Source organism: Pteropus medius, unplaced genomic scaffold, assembly GCF_902729225.1.
Source record: "Pteropus medius unplaced genomic scaffold, Ma_sr-lr_union100, whole genome shotgun sequence".
NCBI lineage: Eukaryota > Metazoa > Chordata > Mammalia > Chiroptera > Pteropodidae > Pteropus > Pteropus medius.
Window position 1 is genome coordinate 27,447,940 of NW_024342471.1, and position 15,888 is coordinate 27,463,827.

Below are 15,888 nucleotides of genomic sequence, written 5' to 3' on the forward strand. Positions count from 1 at the left end.
GGGGCCTTGGGGCAGGGCCTCCCGCTCCAGGTCAGGCTCGGCCGCCCCTGGCCAGCGCCTCTGTTCTCTTTCAGGGCACCCCTGGGAGGGTCGGCCTCCAGGGACCAAAGGTGAAAGGGGACCCCACGGGAGAGGGTCTTGGGATGGAAGGTGGGGGTGGGCTTCCTTCCTCTGCCCCCACGCCGCTCCAGCCCCCGCTGCCCCACCTGTGGCCCGGCTGGGGGGATGGGGTGTCGGCTCGCACCTGGCGGGTCAGGCCCTGAGCTTGGTCGGCGTCATCTGCTCTCAGAGCGAGGCACAGGCGGTACCCCTCACAGGTGTGGACCACTGAGGGAGGGGCGTGTAGGGGTGCGGACGCCGACCCCAGCGTGCCCTTCCTCTGTCCTCAGGGAATGAGAGGCCTGGAGGGTGCTGCTGGCTTACCTGGACCCCCGGGCCCCAGGGTAGGCACCCCCCGCACCCCCCACCCTCCTGGGGGCTGAACGGAGCACAGCCACCCCCACGAGGTGACCTGGGAGGCGGTGCTCTCGTGGGCCGGCCCTGTCCCAGGCCCTGCGGGCACACGAGGGCCCTGTGCCCCGGGCTCTCTCACCCCCACCGGGCTCTCTCACCCCCACCGGGCAGGTGGGGTGGGGAGCGGCGTTTGCGTACCCAGATGCCACACGGCCTGGCTGTGGCACCCGGCCTCTCTGTCCTCTGCCAGACACCACCTCAGCCGGAGGGCCGGGGACACCCTGCCCTGCTAAGAAGCACTTTCTGTGAGAGGGAGAGGGTGGGAGGCACAGCCTGGGGGCGGCCGGCTGGGGACAAACCACAGTCTGGATTGGTCCAGCACAGTGGGGACCGGGACAGCCAGGGCTGGAGAGCGGAGGGGCTGGGCTCATAGGTCTGCCCCCGAGCCCCTACTTCTGCGTCTTGGCAGGGCTTCCAGGGCGTGGCAGGGGCCAGGGGCGCTGGCGGGGAGCGAGGACCCGCAGGGGCTGTGGGGCCCACGGTGAGTCCCCTCCCCATCCAGACAGCCCAGCAGACAGCAGGGTAGGGTGGGGAGTGACAAATGTGTGCAAACTCACCCTCGATGATGCCAGAGCGGCTTGCTGGGAGCAGAGAGAGCCAGGGCTGCCCCCTGCCAGGCCCACGGTGGAGTGTGGGCGGGGGGACAGGTAATAGGGCTGAGGACTGGGTTGGGGGTTCCAGGTCTGGGCCAGGAGTGGAGGCAGGTGGGATCGGGATCTGGACACTCCGTGCCACTGCTGGCTCAGGCTGGGGAGGGCCTCACCCCTGGGGTGGTGTCCCCCATCTGAGGGGGCGGTCTTCCACTGGGGACTCCCACTCCAACCTTCCGAGGATCGTGAATCTGCTCCTGCCTCGGGATGGATGGTCCCAGGCGGGTGAGCAAGCAGGGGGCAGGCAGGGTTATGGCGGGGCAGGGGCGTGGCGGGGCAGGGCAGGGTTATATGGGGCAAGTAGGGGGCAGTATGCAAGGGGGGATAGCAAGGCAGGGGGCAGGGTGGGGGCAGGCAGGGAAGGGGAGCAGGGCAGGGGGGCAGGCGGTGGGGAGAAGCAGGGGGGCAGGGCGGGGGGCAGGCAGACCGGCGGGGGTGGGCGGGGTGGTCCAGCCGCTTCTGCTCGGGTTCGCGTCTCTCTGCTGACTCGGTTTTTCCTTTTCCTCCTGCACAGGGGCTGCCGGGGCCCAAAGGGGAGCGAGGAGAGAAGGTGAGTGTCCAGTGTCAGGGGTCCAGGTACTTCCCGGGGGCACCGGGCCGGCACCAGCCCCCACACCTACCGGTACAGGCTGGTCACTGTGCTGGGCCATGTGGCCTGTCTCCCCTTGCAGGGTGAGCCACAGTCCCTGGCCACCATCTATCAGCTCGTGAGCCAGGCCTGCGAGTCCGCCATTCAGAGTGAGTGGCCCGGCCTCCTGGCGAGGCCCCGACAACCCCACATTGGTCAGGCCGGACAGAGCCCTGCGCGGCCATTCTCCTCGGCCACGTGCCGTCAGCCAGGGGAGGCAAGGCGGGTCCCGCCCACCCAGCCCTGCTGATTTGCGCCCCCAGTATACCTGCTGAAGTCCAGCCCCTTCCCGCACGCGAGCACCAGGCCCCCCAGGCCCATCTTGGAGGCCCCCGCACCCCCCAGCACACGCAGCGAGGCCGGGCTGCCCCGCTCTGAGGACAGAGGTACTGGCTTGGGCGGGGTCTGGGGCTGGTCACTCTGTGTGGCCCACAGCAGCCCCTGCATCAGCCCCCTGGGTGCGGGCTGGGGAGACAGAGTCCCTCAGAGGCTGGTCGCTGCAGATCTGGAGGCTGCGGGCTTCCTGGGGTCCTCAGAGCAGCCCCTCTTCCTCCCCACTCCCGTCTCTCCCTCTCATCTTCCCTCCCGCCCTCTCCTGTGTGCCTGGAGTGCACAGGAGGCTTTGTCCAGTGACCTTGCCACGTCTGTCCATCTGGCTGTGCTGCCAAGACGGATGGAGAGGGTGATTAGGGCAGACGGGGTGGGGGGGAGACAAGACGGGACGGGAGTGGGCGGGGGAGGGGGGGCTCTGGCCTCACCCCCTGCTGTGCATTTGGCGGGGAGAGGGCCCTGCCTGTGGGAGCCCCCTGCCACCGTGGCCTGCAGGCCCCAGGCGATCAGCACCTCCCCACACCCACCCGTCTAGCCGAGGCTGGCAGGTGCCATCACGAGAACCCTGGCCAGTTCTCCCTTCCGCCCTCGTCTGCACTAAATCCCGCTGAGCCCACATCGGTGCCTTCTGGGGCTCAGGCACCCACTGTCCTGTTGCGGGGTCCCCGAGAAAGGAAAGCGCTCTATCCGACCCCTCGGCCCTGGCATACCCCATTCCTCCAGGTGAGCCCGGAGCCCACGGTCGGGCGAGCCCGCCCCCCAGACGCCTCGGAGGAGTAGGTGAGCCCCATCACGGGGAGGAGGCAGCCGGGATGGTGGGGGACAGGCCACACGGTGCAGGGGCCGGTGAGCAGGCCGGCCAGTGGGCCCAGGTGGGGCTACGGTGGAGACCACAGTGGGGGGCCACGGGCCTCGGGAGCCCGGCAGGACGTCAGGGGGTGTAGGGAGGTTGCCCAGCGGGAGCCCAGGAGGACCTGGTTGGCAGCAGGGGGTGCAGAGCAGGCGTACGGTGGGGGTGACGCTGCCCCAGGAGCAGATGTGAGCAGAGGGCTCATGGCCTCTGCTCTGCCCAGCTGGCCTCGCCGGACACGGGCTGGGTCCACAGCGCCAGGCGGGCTGACCAGGTGTCACCGGCAGCCACCTCCTCCAGAGCTGCCCGCCTTCTGTCCTGCCGGGGCGATGCCCACGTGACCCGCACGACCTGCCCTTCGACTCGGAGTCCTGAACGCCAGGAACCACAGAGCTGGAGGAGCCAGAGAGCCGGGGGCGGGATCTGGGGAGACGGGGCAGGGAGGTCAGGCCGGGGGACCCCTCCCGTGTGCCATGCCCGTGTCAGGATAAACCCAGTGCCTGGCAAACGAGATGCGGCTCCTTATGGGAGGGGAGGGCGCGTCCTGGGCTGAGCGATTCCTGTCGAGCGGGGTCGATTCCTGCGTCCCAGAGAGAAGCCACCACGTCTCCACGGCCTCAAGGGCCCCGCGGTCACCCGTTACCTGGGGCTCCCTCCCTCGAGGCCTCTGCAGCCCCCAGCCCTGGCCCCCCAGCCCAGGCCCGTGGAGCTCAGGCCCCATCCAGGCCAGGGATCCTCAGCCCCTGCTGCACTGAGTCACCTGGCTGGGGGTGGGGACTCAGATGTGACCGGCCTGGGCCCGGCCTGGGCACCAGCTTCCGGGCAGTCTCAGGGGTTCCCCGCCCCCACAGCAGCCTCCCCTTGCGCATCCTGTCCACGCTGGCGCCAGCCATGGACAGGGACCTCGCCGGCCATGGGCCCTGGGGCGGCACTCACTAAGGCCAGGTCGGTGCCGAGCAGTTTCCCAAACACCGGGAAGAAGCTGGGGGGGGGGCCCCTCAGAGACAGCGGCCGAGAGGCTTCCGAGGTGACGGGTGAGCAGAGGCAGGAGCACGGTAGGGAGCGAGGTGACAGAAGGTGCCATTAGGGGCGCAGCGCATGATGCCGAGGCCGGGCCGGGCTGGGCACGACCTGGCAGCAGCAGGAAGGCGGAGGGGCAGGGCAGAGGTCGAGCGCAGGGCCGGGGGGCGGGTCAGTGCCCCAGTTCTGTCCTCAGAGGGACTAGAAATCCAGCCCCCTCCCGCACGTGAGCACCAGGCTCCCCAGGCCCATCTCGGAGGCCTCCGCACCCCCAGCACGCACAGGGAGTCCCAGCTTCTTGGCCCTGGGGACAGAGGTGCTGGCCCACTGGGACGCCCCACCGGGCCCTGAGCATGGCACTGGCCAACAGCGCCTGAAGATAAGGCCTCGGGGAGCCAGGGGCGGGGCCGTGCCCGTTGTCCCTGGGATGGAGGAGGCTGGGCCCCGGGGAGGCGGGTTCGGGACGGGCTGCTGGCTGAGCGCCTGGGTGAGTGGGGAGAGCCAGGAGCGGGCCCAGGCTGGACGGCCCATCCGGGTGCCCACAGGCGGCAAGTGGCGCGGGCTGGGTGGTGGGCGAGCCGGGCTCGCGGGGGCAGAAGGGTGGCTGCCGCCATCGCAGAGGCGAGTGGGGGCATGGGGCGGGCCTCCCTGGGGGTGAGGCGGCCAGGCGCGTCGAGGCTCATCCTCGGAGGCGAGGAAGGGGGAGCATGGGCAGCAGCCGGGAGTGTGGGTGCAGCACGCCCTGTCAGGACACTGCCGGGGAGGGAGGCGGGGAGGCGGGGCGCCGGGGCGCGCCTGGTCAGGGAGGCGGGTAGGCGGGGCCGCCGCCGGGGCTGAGGCGGGCGTGGGCACTGGCTCCCCGCCTGCTCCTGGGCCCAGCTCACCTCCCGCGGGCTCGGCAGGCTGGAGAGACAACCTGCCGCTGCCCTGCGGTGTGGCCTGTGGGCCGACGGTCGTCACACGGCGCCACCGCAGGACAGAGCTCTGCGCACAGTCACACACGTACCCGGCGGACACGTGCCACGCGTGTGTCCCCGTGTGCCCACACACTCACACACATCCGCGCACGCACGGCACCCTCGTCCCGAGTTTACGGGAAACGCAACACCCCGGGGCAGAGCCCCGAGCAGGACGGGCCAGGCAGAGAAGGGTGCAGCCCCGAGTCACAGTGTCCTCAAGGACGGAGGACGAGGACGAGGGCCGATAACGCGGAGGGGTGAGGAGAGACAGCGCTGAAAACGTGAACGGAGAGGTTCGACCGGGCGAGGGGTGGCGACCGACCGCGCTCAGAACGGAGCTGACAGCAGCTGGGCGGGGGGCGTCCACGGGCGGAAACCAAGTGGCCGGGGGCGGGGCCGTGAGGGCGTGGCTCCCAAAGCTCCGGCTTCGAGGACATTCGGGATCTCGGGTGGGAGGCTCAGAGGGCCGAACGGGGGGTTCCTAAGTGTGGATTCATCCTGTGAAGCGTAGTGAAAACAGTGGGTGACTCTCTGTGCATCCGCAGGAGGCTAGGATGGCAGTGACCTCCACGTGTCGAGGGATGATGCTCAAATTTCACATCCAGCAAAACTGTCACCAGAGTGAACGGGCCACAGACATTCCGAGGCCCGCAGAGTCTGGGATGGTCCCCCAGAAGACCCTCCGAGGGCCTGGGTCAGGCGGGTTCTGCAGAAGGGGGACCAGCCGGAAGCCCGACCTCTCCCACGGAAGTCCCACGGGAAGTCACACCCTAGCGTGGCTGGCCCCTGGCTGCATAGCAAAGCCTCCCCACACAGATCACGCCTGTCGCAAACAAAAACTCCCGATTGTTCCTCGGGCCGGGCTGGGGCGGGCAGTGCTGGCGGAAACAGGAAGCCGGAGCCGGCCAGGCGGTAACTGGGCAGGACCACGGAGCACGGGACACGGGGAGCCGGGGAGGCGGGGAAGCTGCACTGGGGAAGGGCGAGTGTTTTCGGCAAACGCTTGAAAAGAACTAGAGGTTGAATCAGAAAGACTCGCACGCAGAACTCAGGCACTTAGTTTCCCAGAGGGAGGCACACCACGCTCTGCCGGGGAGCCGGCTCGGGCCAGGACGCAGAGGGCACGAGGGGACAGCCAGGTGGGGCAGGGTGGCCCGTCGGGACAATTCTGGTGGGCCTCGGGCACGGGGGCTGTCCCCCTTTGCCTGGCCCTGGTGATTTAGGGCAGGACATACCAGCTTGGTGTGTGAGCGTTAGCTGGGGTTGGGGGCACAGCCCAGCACGGGCTGTCTGCACGTCACGGGCGTGTCCGGGGGAGCTGTCAACCACCCTGGGGAGGAGCAGTGTCTGTGCCGCTCCCAAGATGTCGAAACATCACAAGGTACAGAGAATAAAAACGTGGTCAGTTCGAAGAGAAACGTGGACACAGACGCACAGAGGCCTGATGTTCCGAGCACGAAGGGGACGGAGACGCAGCCGAGCGCCCGCTGTCCAGACAGACAAGGGTCAGGCATCGAGATGGGGACAATCCCTGACCCTGCCTGTCACCGCCGAGTCTCGGCCGCTGCCGGCGGAGCGTGGCCGGAGCGTGCGCAGCGCCCCACGCACAGCGAGCTCCGCAGCAGGCGAGGCCGGGGCCGGACGGGCTGGGGGCTCCCGGGGTCGGCTGTGTCCGTGCCCGGAGCGGTGTCCTGGGTCCTTGGTGCCAAATTGGTAAAACTCACACAACCAAGGGCTGAAGATGACGCATTTCATCATACGTGAATTTTACCTCAATCCGAACGAACAGAAACCCAAACCGCACTGGAGGCAAAAACGCCCCACAGAGGCCGCGGGTCGCTGGGTGGCGGGAACGCTGTTGCCGTGTGTGGTTTTCCGACATTTTTCTTTCTTGAGTCTCAAAAGAACAGAACACCCAAAACAAGGCGGGGAGGCAGCTCCGTGCCGGCGGCCACCCGGCCTCCCGCCGCCCCAGAAAAGCGCGTCTGCGCGGCCCGCCCGCCGCTCCTGGCCGCTGCTGGGACATCTGGCGGCTTTCATTACATAAGGGACTGAGGTGCTCACATCTGCATCTGCGTCCGAGCGCCCCCTGGGGCCCGGTGTCCCGACGTTAAGACGTTAAGACGCCGGCTGGTCATTCCGGGGGACTCTCCCAGCACCCCCACGGCCCCCAGGGGCCGCTGCAGAGCCATCTGGGCAGATGGGGTCCTGACCGGCCTGGGGGCCCGGGAGGCGAGACCGCCCAGGGTGTCCTGACCGGCCGAGTCGGGCCCGGCTCATGTGCCCGGGCGAGGGGTGCGGCCCCAGCCTCCTGCATGGGCGTCACTGACTGGCAGGGACCAGCCAACCCAAACTCCGCAGCAACGAGGCTCATCGGGTGCTTGGCTTGTGCTGGCTCAAACTTATCAATTATTCACTCAGTGCCCTGGGCACCTCGTGACAGGCCACAACCTGACAGGGGACGGGGGACGGCGTCCTGCCCACAGCTCCACGGCCCCCAGGGGCATGGAGGGCGGGACTCTGAACGACTGACCCCTTCAGCCTCCTTCCTCCGCTCACTGTCACCGGCCACTCCTGGGGGAGGGCCCACGCTGTCCTGCCCCCTCACTTGGAGCCTGAGGGAGGGCTAAGGTCAGCACCCACTCACCCACATGCCACCCCCAGGGCCAGTGTTTTCCATGGGTCACAGGGGACACTATTGGTGCTGCTGGCACTCCGCCCTGGGGGGATGACACTGGGCCCCCAGGACCGGTGTCCTCAGGCCTCCTCCCAACCTCTGGGCAAGATGACCCCTGCATTTCTGTGGGACAGAGACTCCTCAGCTCTGCAGGCCCCGAGGACGAGTCCAGGGGCGGGAGGCCTGAAGGACAGGTCCCTCCCACCCCCGAGGGACCACACTCCAGAGGGTCTAAGTCGTCCCCGAGTGTGCTGTCCTCAGGGACCCCACCCTCCAGGGACCCACAGGGAGGTGTGGATGGGGGTGTGGACGGGGAGCCCAGAGCCCGGGTCCTGTCGGTCTGACTGCCAGTGCCCATGGAGACCCGGGGGCCTGAACACGCTTCCCCAAGACTCCCAGGACTCCGTGAGCCCGACGGTCGCCCCCCGGGGAGCCGCCCCCCAGGTCTCCTCCCAGCAGAACCACGTCCCACAGCAGCCCCACTCCCCAGGGCACAACACCTGGGTGTTCACTAATTTACTGAAGCCAAACAAAATGTCTGCTTGGACCCAGCTGAGCAAATGAGATTCAGGTATTTGCTGACTCACCGAGGACCCAGGGGTGGGAGAGGCGGCTTGGGCCTCCGGGGTCCCACGGGGGAGGGGCGCCCGGGGCCTTGGCCAGAGCGCAGTCAGGCCGTCCTGGGCAGGAAGCCAGCGCGTGGTCATGCTCTGGATAAACTTTAATGAGACTTAGACAGTAACACCGCCCTGCAGACGCGAACGAGCATCAGGCAGCCCACCCCCCTCGCAGCCCGTGGGGGGCAAGCCCCAGCCCATGAGCAGCAGCCCCCCGGGCAGGCCCCACCAAGGCCATCTGTCAGTGGATGGAGGTGGGGGACAGTCTGGCAAATGAAGTGGCCCCGCGGAGTGCCGGGCGCCCCGTGGACCCATGGCTGCAGCCGGCGTCCTAGATCATGCCAGCCAGCCAGGGCGGCAGGAAGAGGCCCACGGTCCCCAGCAGGCAGACGATGACGAACACCCAGAGGAAGATGCGGTCGACGACCATGGCCATGTACTTCCAGTCCTCCTTCACCTGCAACGGCAGACACGCGTCACCACAGCCCGCCCGCGGCCTCGCGTGCCGCCAGAACCTTCTAGAACCTGGCGCTTTGCATGGCAAGTTCTCCGTTTGCTACCCTTGCCACCGAGGTCACCGAGGTTGCAGGCACACCGGGCTGAGGTGACAAGTGCGGAGAAGGGGCTTGTCCAGCTGAGGTCTGGGCTCAGAGACACTCTGGGGTCGGCGGGCTCCAAGGAGGCCAACGTCACAGCCGCCGTGGGGGCCGGGTTTGGCGCTGTGCCCCCCGATTTGCGTGCCTAGGGGGGTGCCTGAGCTCCGGGGTGGGGGGCAGCAGCGGCAGGCCTTTGGAAGACCGCCAGGGTCCTGGCCACATGGCGGTGAGATTGGCTCTCGGTTTGCAGAGGGGAGGGTGCCGCGGGGGCCGTCAGCGCAAATGGAGCCGGCGAGGCTGGAGAGGGGGCGTCCGCCCGCCCCGGCCATGCAGGACGAGGACCAGGCGCGCCTGGGCAACGGCCTGACCTCCGACACGAGCCCCCCCAGGCCCGGGGGAGGGGCGGGGCTCTGCTCCCCACTTTGGGGGTGCCCGGGAAAGCGGTTTCCTCAGTGCCATTTTCTGCTCCGATTTCTTGAAGTAACAGAGGCGTCCTGAGGGTTTCAACCCAACCCAGACAGCGCTTGTTCACAGGGAGCCGGGAGCAGGCAGGGCCACTGCGCCCGCTGTGCCCTGCTTTCCATCGGCCCCGTGCGTCCCCAGCGAGCATGAAACGCCACCGCAGACCAAAGCCGCCCCGTTGTCCCCGAGCCTCGGCGCTGAAATGAGAACCAGGTCGCCCACGCGGCCGGCACCGTGCGGGTGAGGGGCGCTGGGCGGCTGGAGCAGGCCCCACGCTGACCACCGGGCCGCTGGCCGCTGGGGTCCATCGGGTCGGTCACCCTCCTGACGGCATGAGTCACCCCTCGGCGCCTGCTCAGACCCCCGCCACCGGCGGGGAGCAGCGTCCTGTGGCAAAACGCTGTCCCAGAGCCAACTGCCGCCATGTGGAACTTTCTGGAAAGCTCCAGAATGGCTCACGGCCTCCTGGGATTCACCAGGGTGACTGCGGGAGACCAGCTCACTCATTTCTCAGGGGGGCACTGTGTGGGCGATGGGGAACCTGGCTCCCTTTCCGGGGCTTGCGGACAGACAGCCCCAGGAACCACACCGGCTCCCCGAGGCCACAGCCCCTTCAGAGCAGGCAGAGGGACAAGCTGGGCGGGTGACAGGCAGGGTCAGGGATTGTCCCCATCTCGATGCCTGACCCACGGCAAGCAGCAAATGGCTGACCAGGGCGGGCAACACCCTCCCCCGTCCCCAAATACTGGCCCCGGCCCCTCCCTCTGCCCACGCCCTGAACTGGGGGTGCCACCATTAGCCTGGACCCACCCCGGCAGGCGCCCCGAGGCGTGGCCACAGAGCCTAGGCCTCGGGGAGCTGCCCCACGGCTCTCTGCACCCGCCTGACTCTGCTCCCTGCCGGCTGGGGGCCCGGCCGGAGGGCCAGGGCTGTGCCCCAGACCAGCCCTGCCCCCCACCAGGCCGCAGAGGCCGCCAACTCATCCTGCTCCCTTCAGCCCTCCAGTCCCCCCAGGTACCCTCGGGGAGGGGGGCGCTGCAGGTCACAGGTCAGAGGGAGGAGCTCACTGGGCACAGAGGGGCTCGCAGAACCCTCCCTGCTGTCCTGAACCCAAAATGGTATCCCCATGATCTGCTCCCGACAGCCCCTGGCCACCTGCCCCAGCCCCGCCCCGGGGGCCCCGCTGGTACTGGTGGCTGGGGGAGGTGGGGGGCAGAGTGGGCCTCAGGCTGCCACGTGGCCCAAAGCTGGCAGCCCGGGTCTTGGCCCTGGTTTCTGGAATTTTCTCCCTGGCCACGCCCTCCTGCAGCGTGGAGAGGAAGCAGAGAGTGTCTGCTCATCTGCTTGGGCCAGGGGCATGGCTGGACGCGGCCAGGGCAGGGACTTACCGAGAAGTCCGTGTCTTCTGCCTTCAGGTGGTCTGCGATGTACTGGACGCCCTCAACCGCCCGTGTCAAGGCCGGTGACAGGGGCAGGTGCCGGGGTGCAGCTTTGGTGCCGTGGGCTTTGAGCACAGTGTTTGGGGACCCTGTGGACGGCTCCTTCCTGCACGTGCATCTGCACGGGGAGGCCTGGTCTGGGGGCGGGAGCTCGGCTGGGGGGGCCTTCAGGGAAGCGGGGGAGCCGGCCATCTGGCCATCGCCCTCGTCTCGAGGAACACAGTACTGGATGCTCCGAGACCGGCACCGGACGCCGCCCTCCCCTGCCCTAGCAGGGCTGGACATGTGCTGGACGCTCAGGGACCGGGCTTTGCTGAGCCCCGGGGCCTGGGTGCCAGTGGGCGGGCGTGGGGGGCCGGGCGAGGCGCAGGGGCCGGCCGTCTGGGCCTCCGAGGGCTGCGGAGCGGGGGCCTGGCCTGCGGCCAACGGGCAGGCAGGCTGGGGCTTTACCGGCTCGTCCAGAGGGCCGCAGAGGGACGGGGCGGGCGAGGGGCCCCGGCCCGCCTCGGGCTCGGGCCAGAAGCGCGGGGCGCCGGCCACCTTGTGCATGGACTCGATGAGCCGCCGGCAGCTGCCCTTGACCACGGGCGGCCGCTTCATGAGCAGCAGGCGCGGGGCGGCGTCCAGGAAGGCCCGGCGCACCCAGGCGGGCATGGTGTGCGTGCGCGGGGAGCGGTGATGCACGTTGAGCACGAAGACCGTGACGATGATGGACAGGGTGACGAAGATCATGGTGAAGAGCAGGTACTCGCCGATGAGCGGGATGACCAGCGAGGTGGACGGGATGATCTCGGTGATGAGCAGCAGGAAGACGGTGAGCGAGAGCAGCACGGAGATGCAGAGCGTGACCTTCTCGCCGCAGTCGGACGGCAGGTAGAAGACGAGCACGGTGAGGCCGGAGATGAGCAGGCAGGGCACGATGAGGTTGACCGTGTAGAAGAGAGGCAGGCGCCGGATGACGAAGGCGTAGGTGATGTCGGGGTACACCTCGGCACAGCACGCGTACTTCCTGGTGTTGTAGGTGCCCACGGCGTCCACGATGACCCACTCGCCGCTCTCCCAGAAGTCCAGCTGGTCCACGCGGCTGTGCATGCTCACCAGGTCGATCTTGGCCTTGTCGTAGGTCCAGGACCCGAACTTCATGGTGCAGTTCTGCTGGTCGAAGGGGAAGAAGGTGACGTCGATGCTGCAGGAGCTCTTGTAGATGGCGGGGGGCGTCCACTGCACCCGCCCGTCGTGGAAGAGGTGGGCCTTGGTCAGGTGGGTGACGGCGAAGTCCCCGTCCGCACTGGGCAGGAAGGGAGAGGGCGGGTGAGGCGCACTGCCGCGCAGCCCCCACCCGCGTTCCCGCTCCCGATGCGCGAAGGGAGGGAGGCAGCCTCTCCGGGGACAGCACTGGGCAGAGCTGGGCTGGTGGCCCTGGGCATGGCCCTCGCCCGCCTGCCTCAGCTGGTCGCCCCTACACTGGGGATGACACGCTGAGCCTGACGCACAAGCTTGCTGGTGACGATGGCGATTATTTGGGGGGTTGGGGCTGGGACTGGAGCCAGTGTCCCCAGCCTCCTCCAGGGTACCCGGCACTAGGCTGTCGGGGTAACTGGAGTGTCCCGCATTCAGGCCCAGGGCAGAGGGATGGCTCATCAGAGGGTCTCAGCCACTAAGCCTGGTGGGATTTGTGTTCAGGCGGGGTGGGGAGGAGGCCCTGGGCCGAGCACTGCTCGGTAGGCTCTTCCTGGGATAATAGCCACCCACCTGGCCGTCCACACCACACTGAGGCCACGGACACGGAGGAGGCCCCGGGCACCTGTGGTCATCCCGGAGCTGGACCAACCTGGGGATGGGGCCCGTCCAGCCACCGCCCTGTCCCCAGCGGGGGTGCCGGCAATACCGAGCACTCGGCACCATCTCCCTGGTGACCCCCGTCAGCGGCTCAGAGGCAGAAGGACCCCCTTCCTGCACAGGTGTGGACTCCAGGCTCACCTGGAGGCCAAGACCGGGCGGCCACCCAAGCAAGAAGTGACAGGGCTGGGTGTGAACTCAAGCCATCCGTTCCCGGGGCCCGCCTCTGGCCACTGACCCCACCGCCTGTCCCTCAGCCTCAGGGGTTGGCGCCCTGTCCCAGGCCCTCCTCCCAGTGGGCAGAGTGCCCGGCCTGCAGCCCGAGGCTTCCCAGACGCTGCTGTCCCCTCAGCGTCCCCACGAGGACTCCCACAGGAGGCTGTGCTGCCCTGGCACAGTGGGCCAGCAGAGGGAGCTCAGGGACACCTGCAAGCGGCCATGAGCCCTCGCCCGCTCCTGGAGTCGGCGGCCACAGCTGGAAGCTCCTGGTCCCGAGTCTGGGCCCCAGGAGGCTGTGACCCGGGCTGTGGCTGTGTCACTCCCTCAGCCTCAGTTTTCCCCACGAGGCTCAGGCCAACCACTCTGACCGTGGGTGGCGCCCACAGACAGACGGGGCAGTGGCCGTCCCAGGCCCCTCGGGGCAGCTCTGCGGCTCCGGCTCTGGAATGCTCATGCTGATGGGTATCCCTCCTGGGCCCCGCGGAACCCCATGGAACCCCATGGAACCCCACAGAGCCTCACAGAACCCCATGGAGCCCCAGGAACCCCCACAGAGCCTCATGGGAACCCCATGGAGCCCCGTGGAACCCCACGCTTATTCCCCGGGTCGAAGGTCCTCGGGCGGGGGATGGGGAGCTGAGCGGGGACCCCAGGAAGGCCGGGTGGTGGGAGGACTCAGGGCTCGTGGTTCAGAGCAGAGCGCCTGCCTGGCGGGGGGAGCGGGCTTGCCGCCCTCCCGCTCCCCGAGCCAACCCCGAATGCGTCCGTGAGCCTCACGTGCGGCCGCTGCCCGCTGCCCTGACCACTGCCATTACTGGCGTCAATTAAGCTGGAAGAGGGGCCCACTCGCCGTTGATCAGACAGCGCGGTTTGTAGGTCAGGCCCAGCGCCGGGGGCCTGGTGGGCGGTGGGGGTGGGGCGGGGACGGGCGTGGGGGGTGGGGGGAACGGGGCTGGGCCGGGGGCTGCAGCCGCGTGGCCGGGCGGCCGGGATCGAGGGAGCTGAGTGCTTCCATTTGCTGCATTGTCAGCGATTGGGAGCCGCGCGCCCAGGCCGAGCCCGAGCCCGAGACGGGGTCGCAGGTGTGGCCTCCGCTCAGAGCGAGCTGGCCCAGGATGCCACAGCAGTGACGGGGGCCGCGGGAGGACAGCAGGCTGCCCTGGGCTCAGGGACCCCGGTGAGGGCCCCAGGCCAGGCCGGGCTGGAACCGCAGCTGCCACGGCCATGCCTGAAAAGCCCAGCCCCCAGCACGGAAAACCACCTACGTGACCGGATTTCAGCCCAGCTTCCCAGAGCCGGCACAATGCTTTGTTTGCTCAGGGATGTGAGGACTGGGTGTGGGGACCTGCGGTGGCAATGACAGTGACCTCTGCGCAGGGGAGGGCCCGCGAATGGGTCGTCTGGGGGCTTCTGCAGCCCCCAGAACTCGGGGAACCCTGAGCGTCCAGACGGCTCTTGAGCAGAAGTGACGTACATGTGGCAGGGACACCGCCCGCCCTGGCCGGGGACCGAGTCTGAAGACGTTAGTCCCGAGGCGGGCAGCTCCAGGGCCTGCAGTCACTGAGGTCCCGGCCCCCTTTCCCTGACCCAGGGCAGAGACGGAAGCCGATCCAGGAGGTGCCCTGGGCCGGTCTGGCGGTGACGGAGCCCAGGTGCCCACGTCGTACCGGTCCCCTCGGTCCCCTCGCCGTGTGGGCGAGGCCCAGGCACAGGTGGCCTCTTGCTCACCCGGCCGCAGCAGAGCTGCCTGCCCGGGGCTCGGCCGGACACAGGACCTGCCGCCCCTGTCCCCCGAGACCCTGCTCACTTGTTGTAGAGGACGATGTCCGGCCGCCAAATGAGCTCCGAAGGGATTCTGATGGAGGTGACATTCTCGTAGTCACCCGGGTCCCAGCGCAGCTTGTAGTCATGCCACTCCTGGGGGGGGCAGGAGAGAGCCACGGCTGAGAGGGGGAGGGGGGCAGGGCGGGGGAGCAGCGGAGGGCCCCTCCCACTCACCTGCTTCACCCACACGTTCGTGGTCATCATCTGGTTCTTCTCGTCCTAGGACACAGATGAGAAGGAAGGTTGTGACCCCCTCGCTCTGGCCCCGAGTGTCCCACAGGATGGGCCACTGCCGAGCACAGGGAGGGAGTGAGTACCTCGTCTCTGGAGGCAACCAAGCCCAGGATGGCAGGCCCTAAGGGGACTCAGGGGTGTGGGGACAAAGGACCCTGACCCTTTGCAGAAGAAAAGCAGGGACAAGGTTTGGTCGACTTCCTAGCCACCCAGGGCCTGGCTCTCCCCGGCCACGGCGGGTGTGGGGAAGGAGGGCAGCTTGTCACCTGCATCACGCCCTCCCTGCTGGTCGGGCAGCCCCTCCGCACGGGCCCCCTCCTGCTGCCACCAAAGCCACCTTGGTATGCACGGAGCCCCACTCACTGCCCAGACTGGGGTCAGGATAGGGCCTTGTGTCCCAAAGGCACAGGCTTGGGTGCCTCCCTGTCCTGCTCCCGCAGGGGACGAGCCCCTAGTCGGCCCGTTCAGGGAGAAGAAACCGTATGCCCTGAAGCCCCAGGCACTGCCCTGGGTCCTGCTCTCCTGCGGGTCCACCTGGGACAGGCCATTCAGCGTTCCAGGTGGGACACCGAGGAGCAGTGTGACCTCAGCAGAGGCTGGAGCTGGTGCCCGGCGGTCCCGCCCTTCTCTCCAAGGGGACAGCCTGCCCTTGCCATGGCCCATCCCCCACCCCGAGGCTGGAAGGAGCTTCAAGGTGACAGGGCCCGGCCTCCTTCTCTGCATTCATGCAGTCAGCCCAGGCCCAGGGAGCAGCGGATGCTGCGGGCTCCTCTGCAGGCGTGAAGTCACCCACGCAAGCACCCGCCTTGGGACATGGACCTGCAGCAAATACCTGAGCCCCGCAAAGGGACAGGCAAAGGTGGCTCAGAGGCAGGGCAGCCCCTTCCACGCACGATGTGGCCACGGGCCTCAGACCAGTGCCCAGCACACCGGCGAGCACGGCTCACCAGTACACGGCAGGGCCCGGGGTGCTGGTCCCATCGCTCCTGTGCTGCCCCAGGCCTGGGGTCTTGGAGCTGGGTGCTCCCTCC

At 68.4% G+C, this 15,888-nt stretch overlaps 2 protein-coding genes across 15 annotated transcripts in view; one reads left to right on the forward strand and one right to left on the reverse strand.

The window, feature by feature from the left end:
• COL20A1 (collagen type XX alpha 1 chain) overlaps nt 1–6,362 on the forward strand; it is a 23,869-nt gene extending 17,507 nt beyond the window's left edge. For 5 of the 13 annotated variants that reach the window (XM_039864783.1, XM_039864791.1, XM_039864784.1 and 2 more), the window contains 8 exons: nt 16–110; nt 390–443; nt 923–994; nt 1,678–1,713; nt 1,835–1,901; nt 2,055–2,177; nt 2,845–2,901; nt 3,195–3,280. In XM_039864783.1, the coding sequence (XP_039720717.1) occupies nt 16–110; nt 390–443; nt 923–994; nt 1,678–1,713; nt 1,835–1,901; nt 2,055–2,177; nt 2,845–2,901; nt 3,195–3,241 (551 nt within the window). In that variant the 3' untranslated portion in view covers nt 3,242–3,280. Of the gene's footprint in view, nt 1–15; nt 111–389; nt 444–922; nt 995–1,677; nt 1,714–1,834; nt 1,902–2,054; nt 2,178–2,844; nt 2,902–3,194; nt 4,728–5,495 lie in introns of those variants that run through there. The other 8 variants (XM_039864788.1, XM_039864790.1, XM_039864786.1 and 5 more) reach the window with 7 other exon arrangements.
• Nucleotides 6,363–8,330: 1,968 nt separating this feature from the next.
• Nucleotides 8,331–15,888, reverse strand: part of CHRNA4 (cholinergic receptor nicotinic alpha 4 subunit) — an 8,400-nt gene continuing 842 nt past the window's right edge. The window contains exons 2-5 of one of the 2 annotated variants that reach the window (XM_039864793.1): nt 14,798–14,842; nt 14,607–14,716; nt 10,691–12,029; nt 8,331–8,701 (exon numbers count right to left, since the gene is read on the reverse strand). In XM_039864793.1, the coding sequence (XP_039720727.1) occupies nt 8,576–8,701; nt 10,691–12,029; nt 14,607–14,716; nt 14,798–14,842 (1,620 nt within the window). In that variant the 3' untranslated portion in view covers nt 8,331–8,575. Of the gene's footprint in view, nt 8,702–10,690; nt 12,030–14,606; nt 14,717–14,797; nt 14,843–15,888 lie in introns of those variants that run through there. The other variant, XM_039864794.1, reaches the window with a different exon arrangement.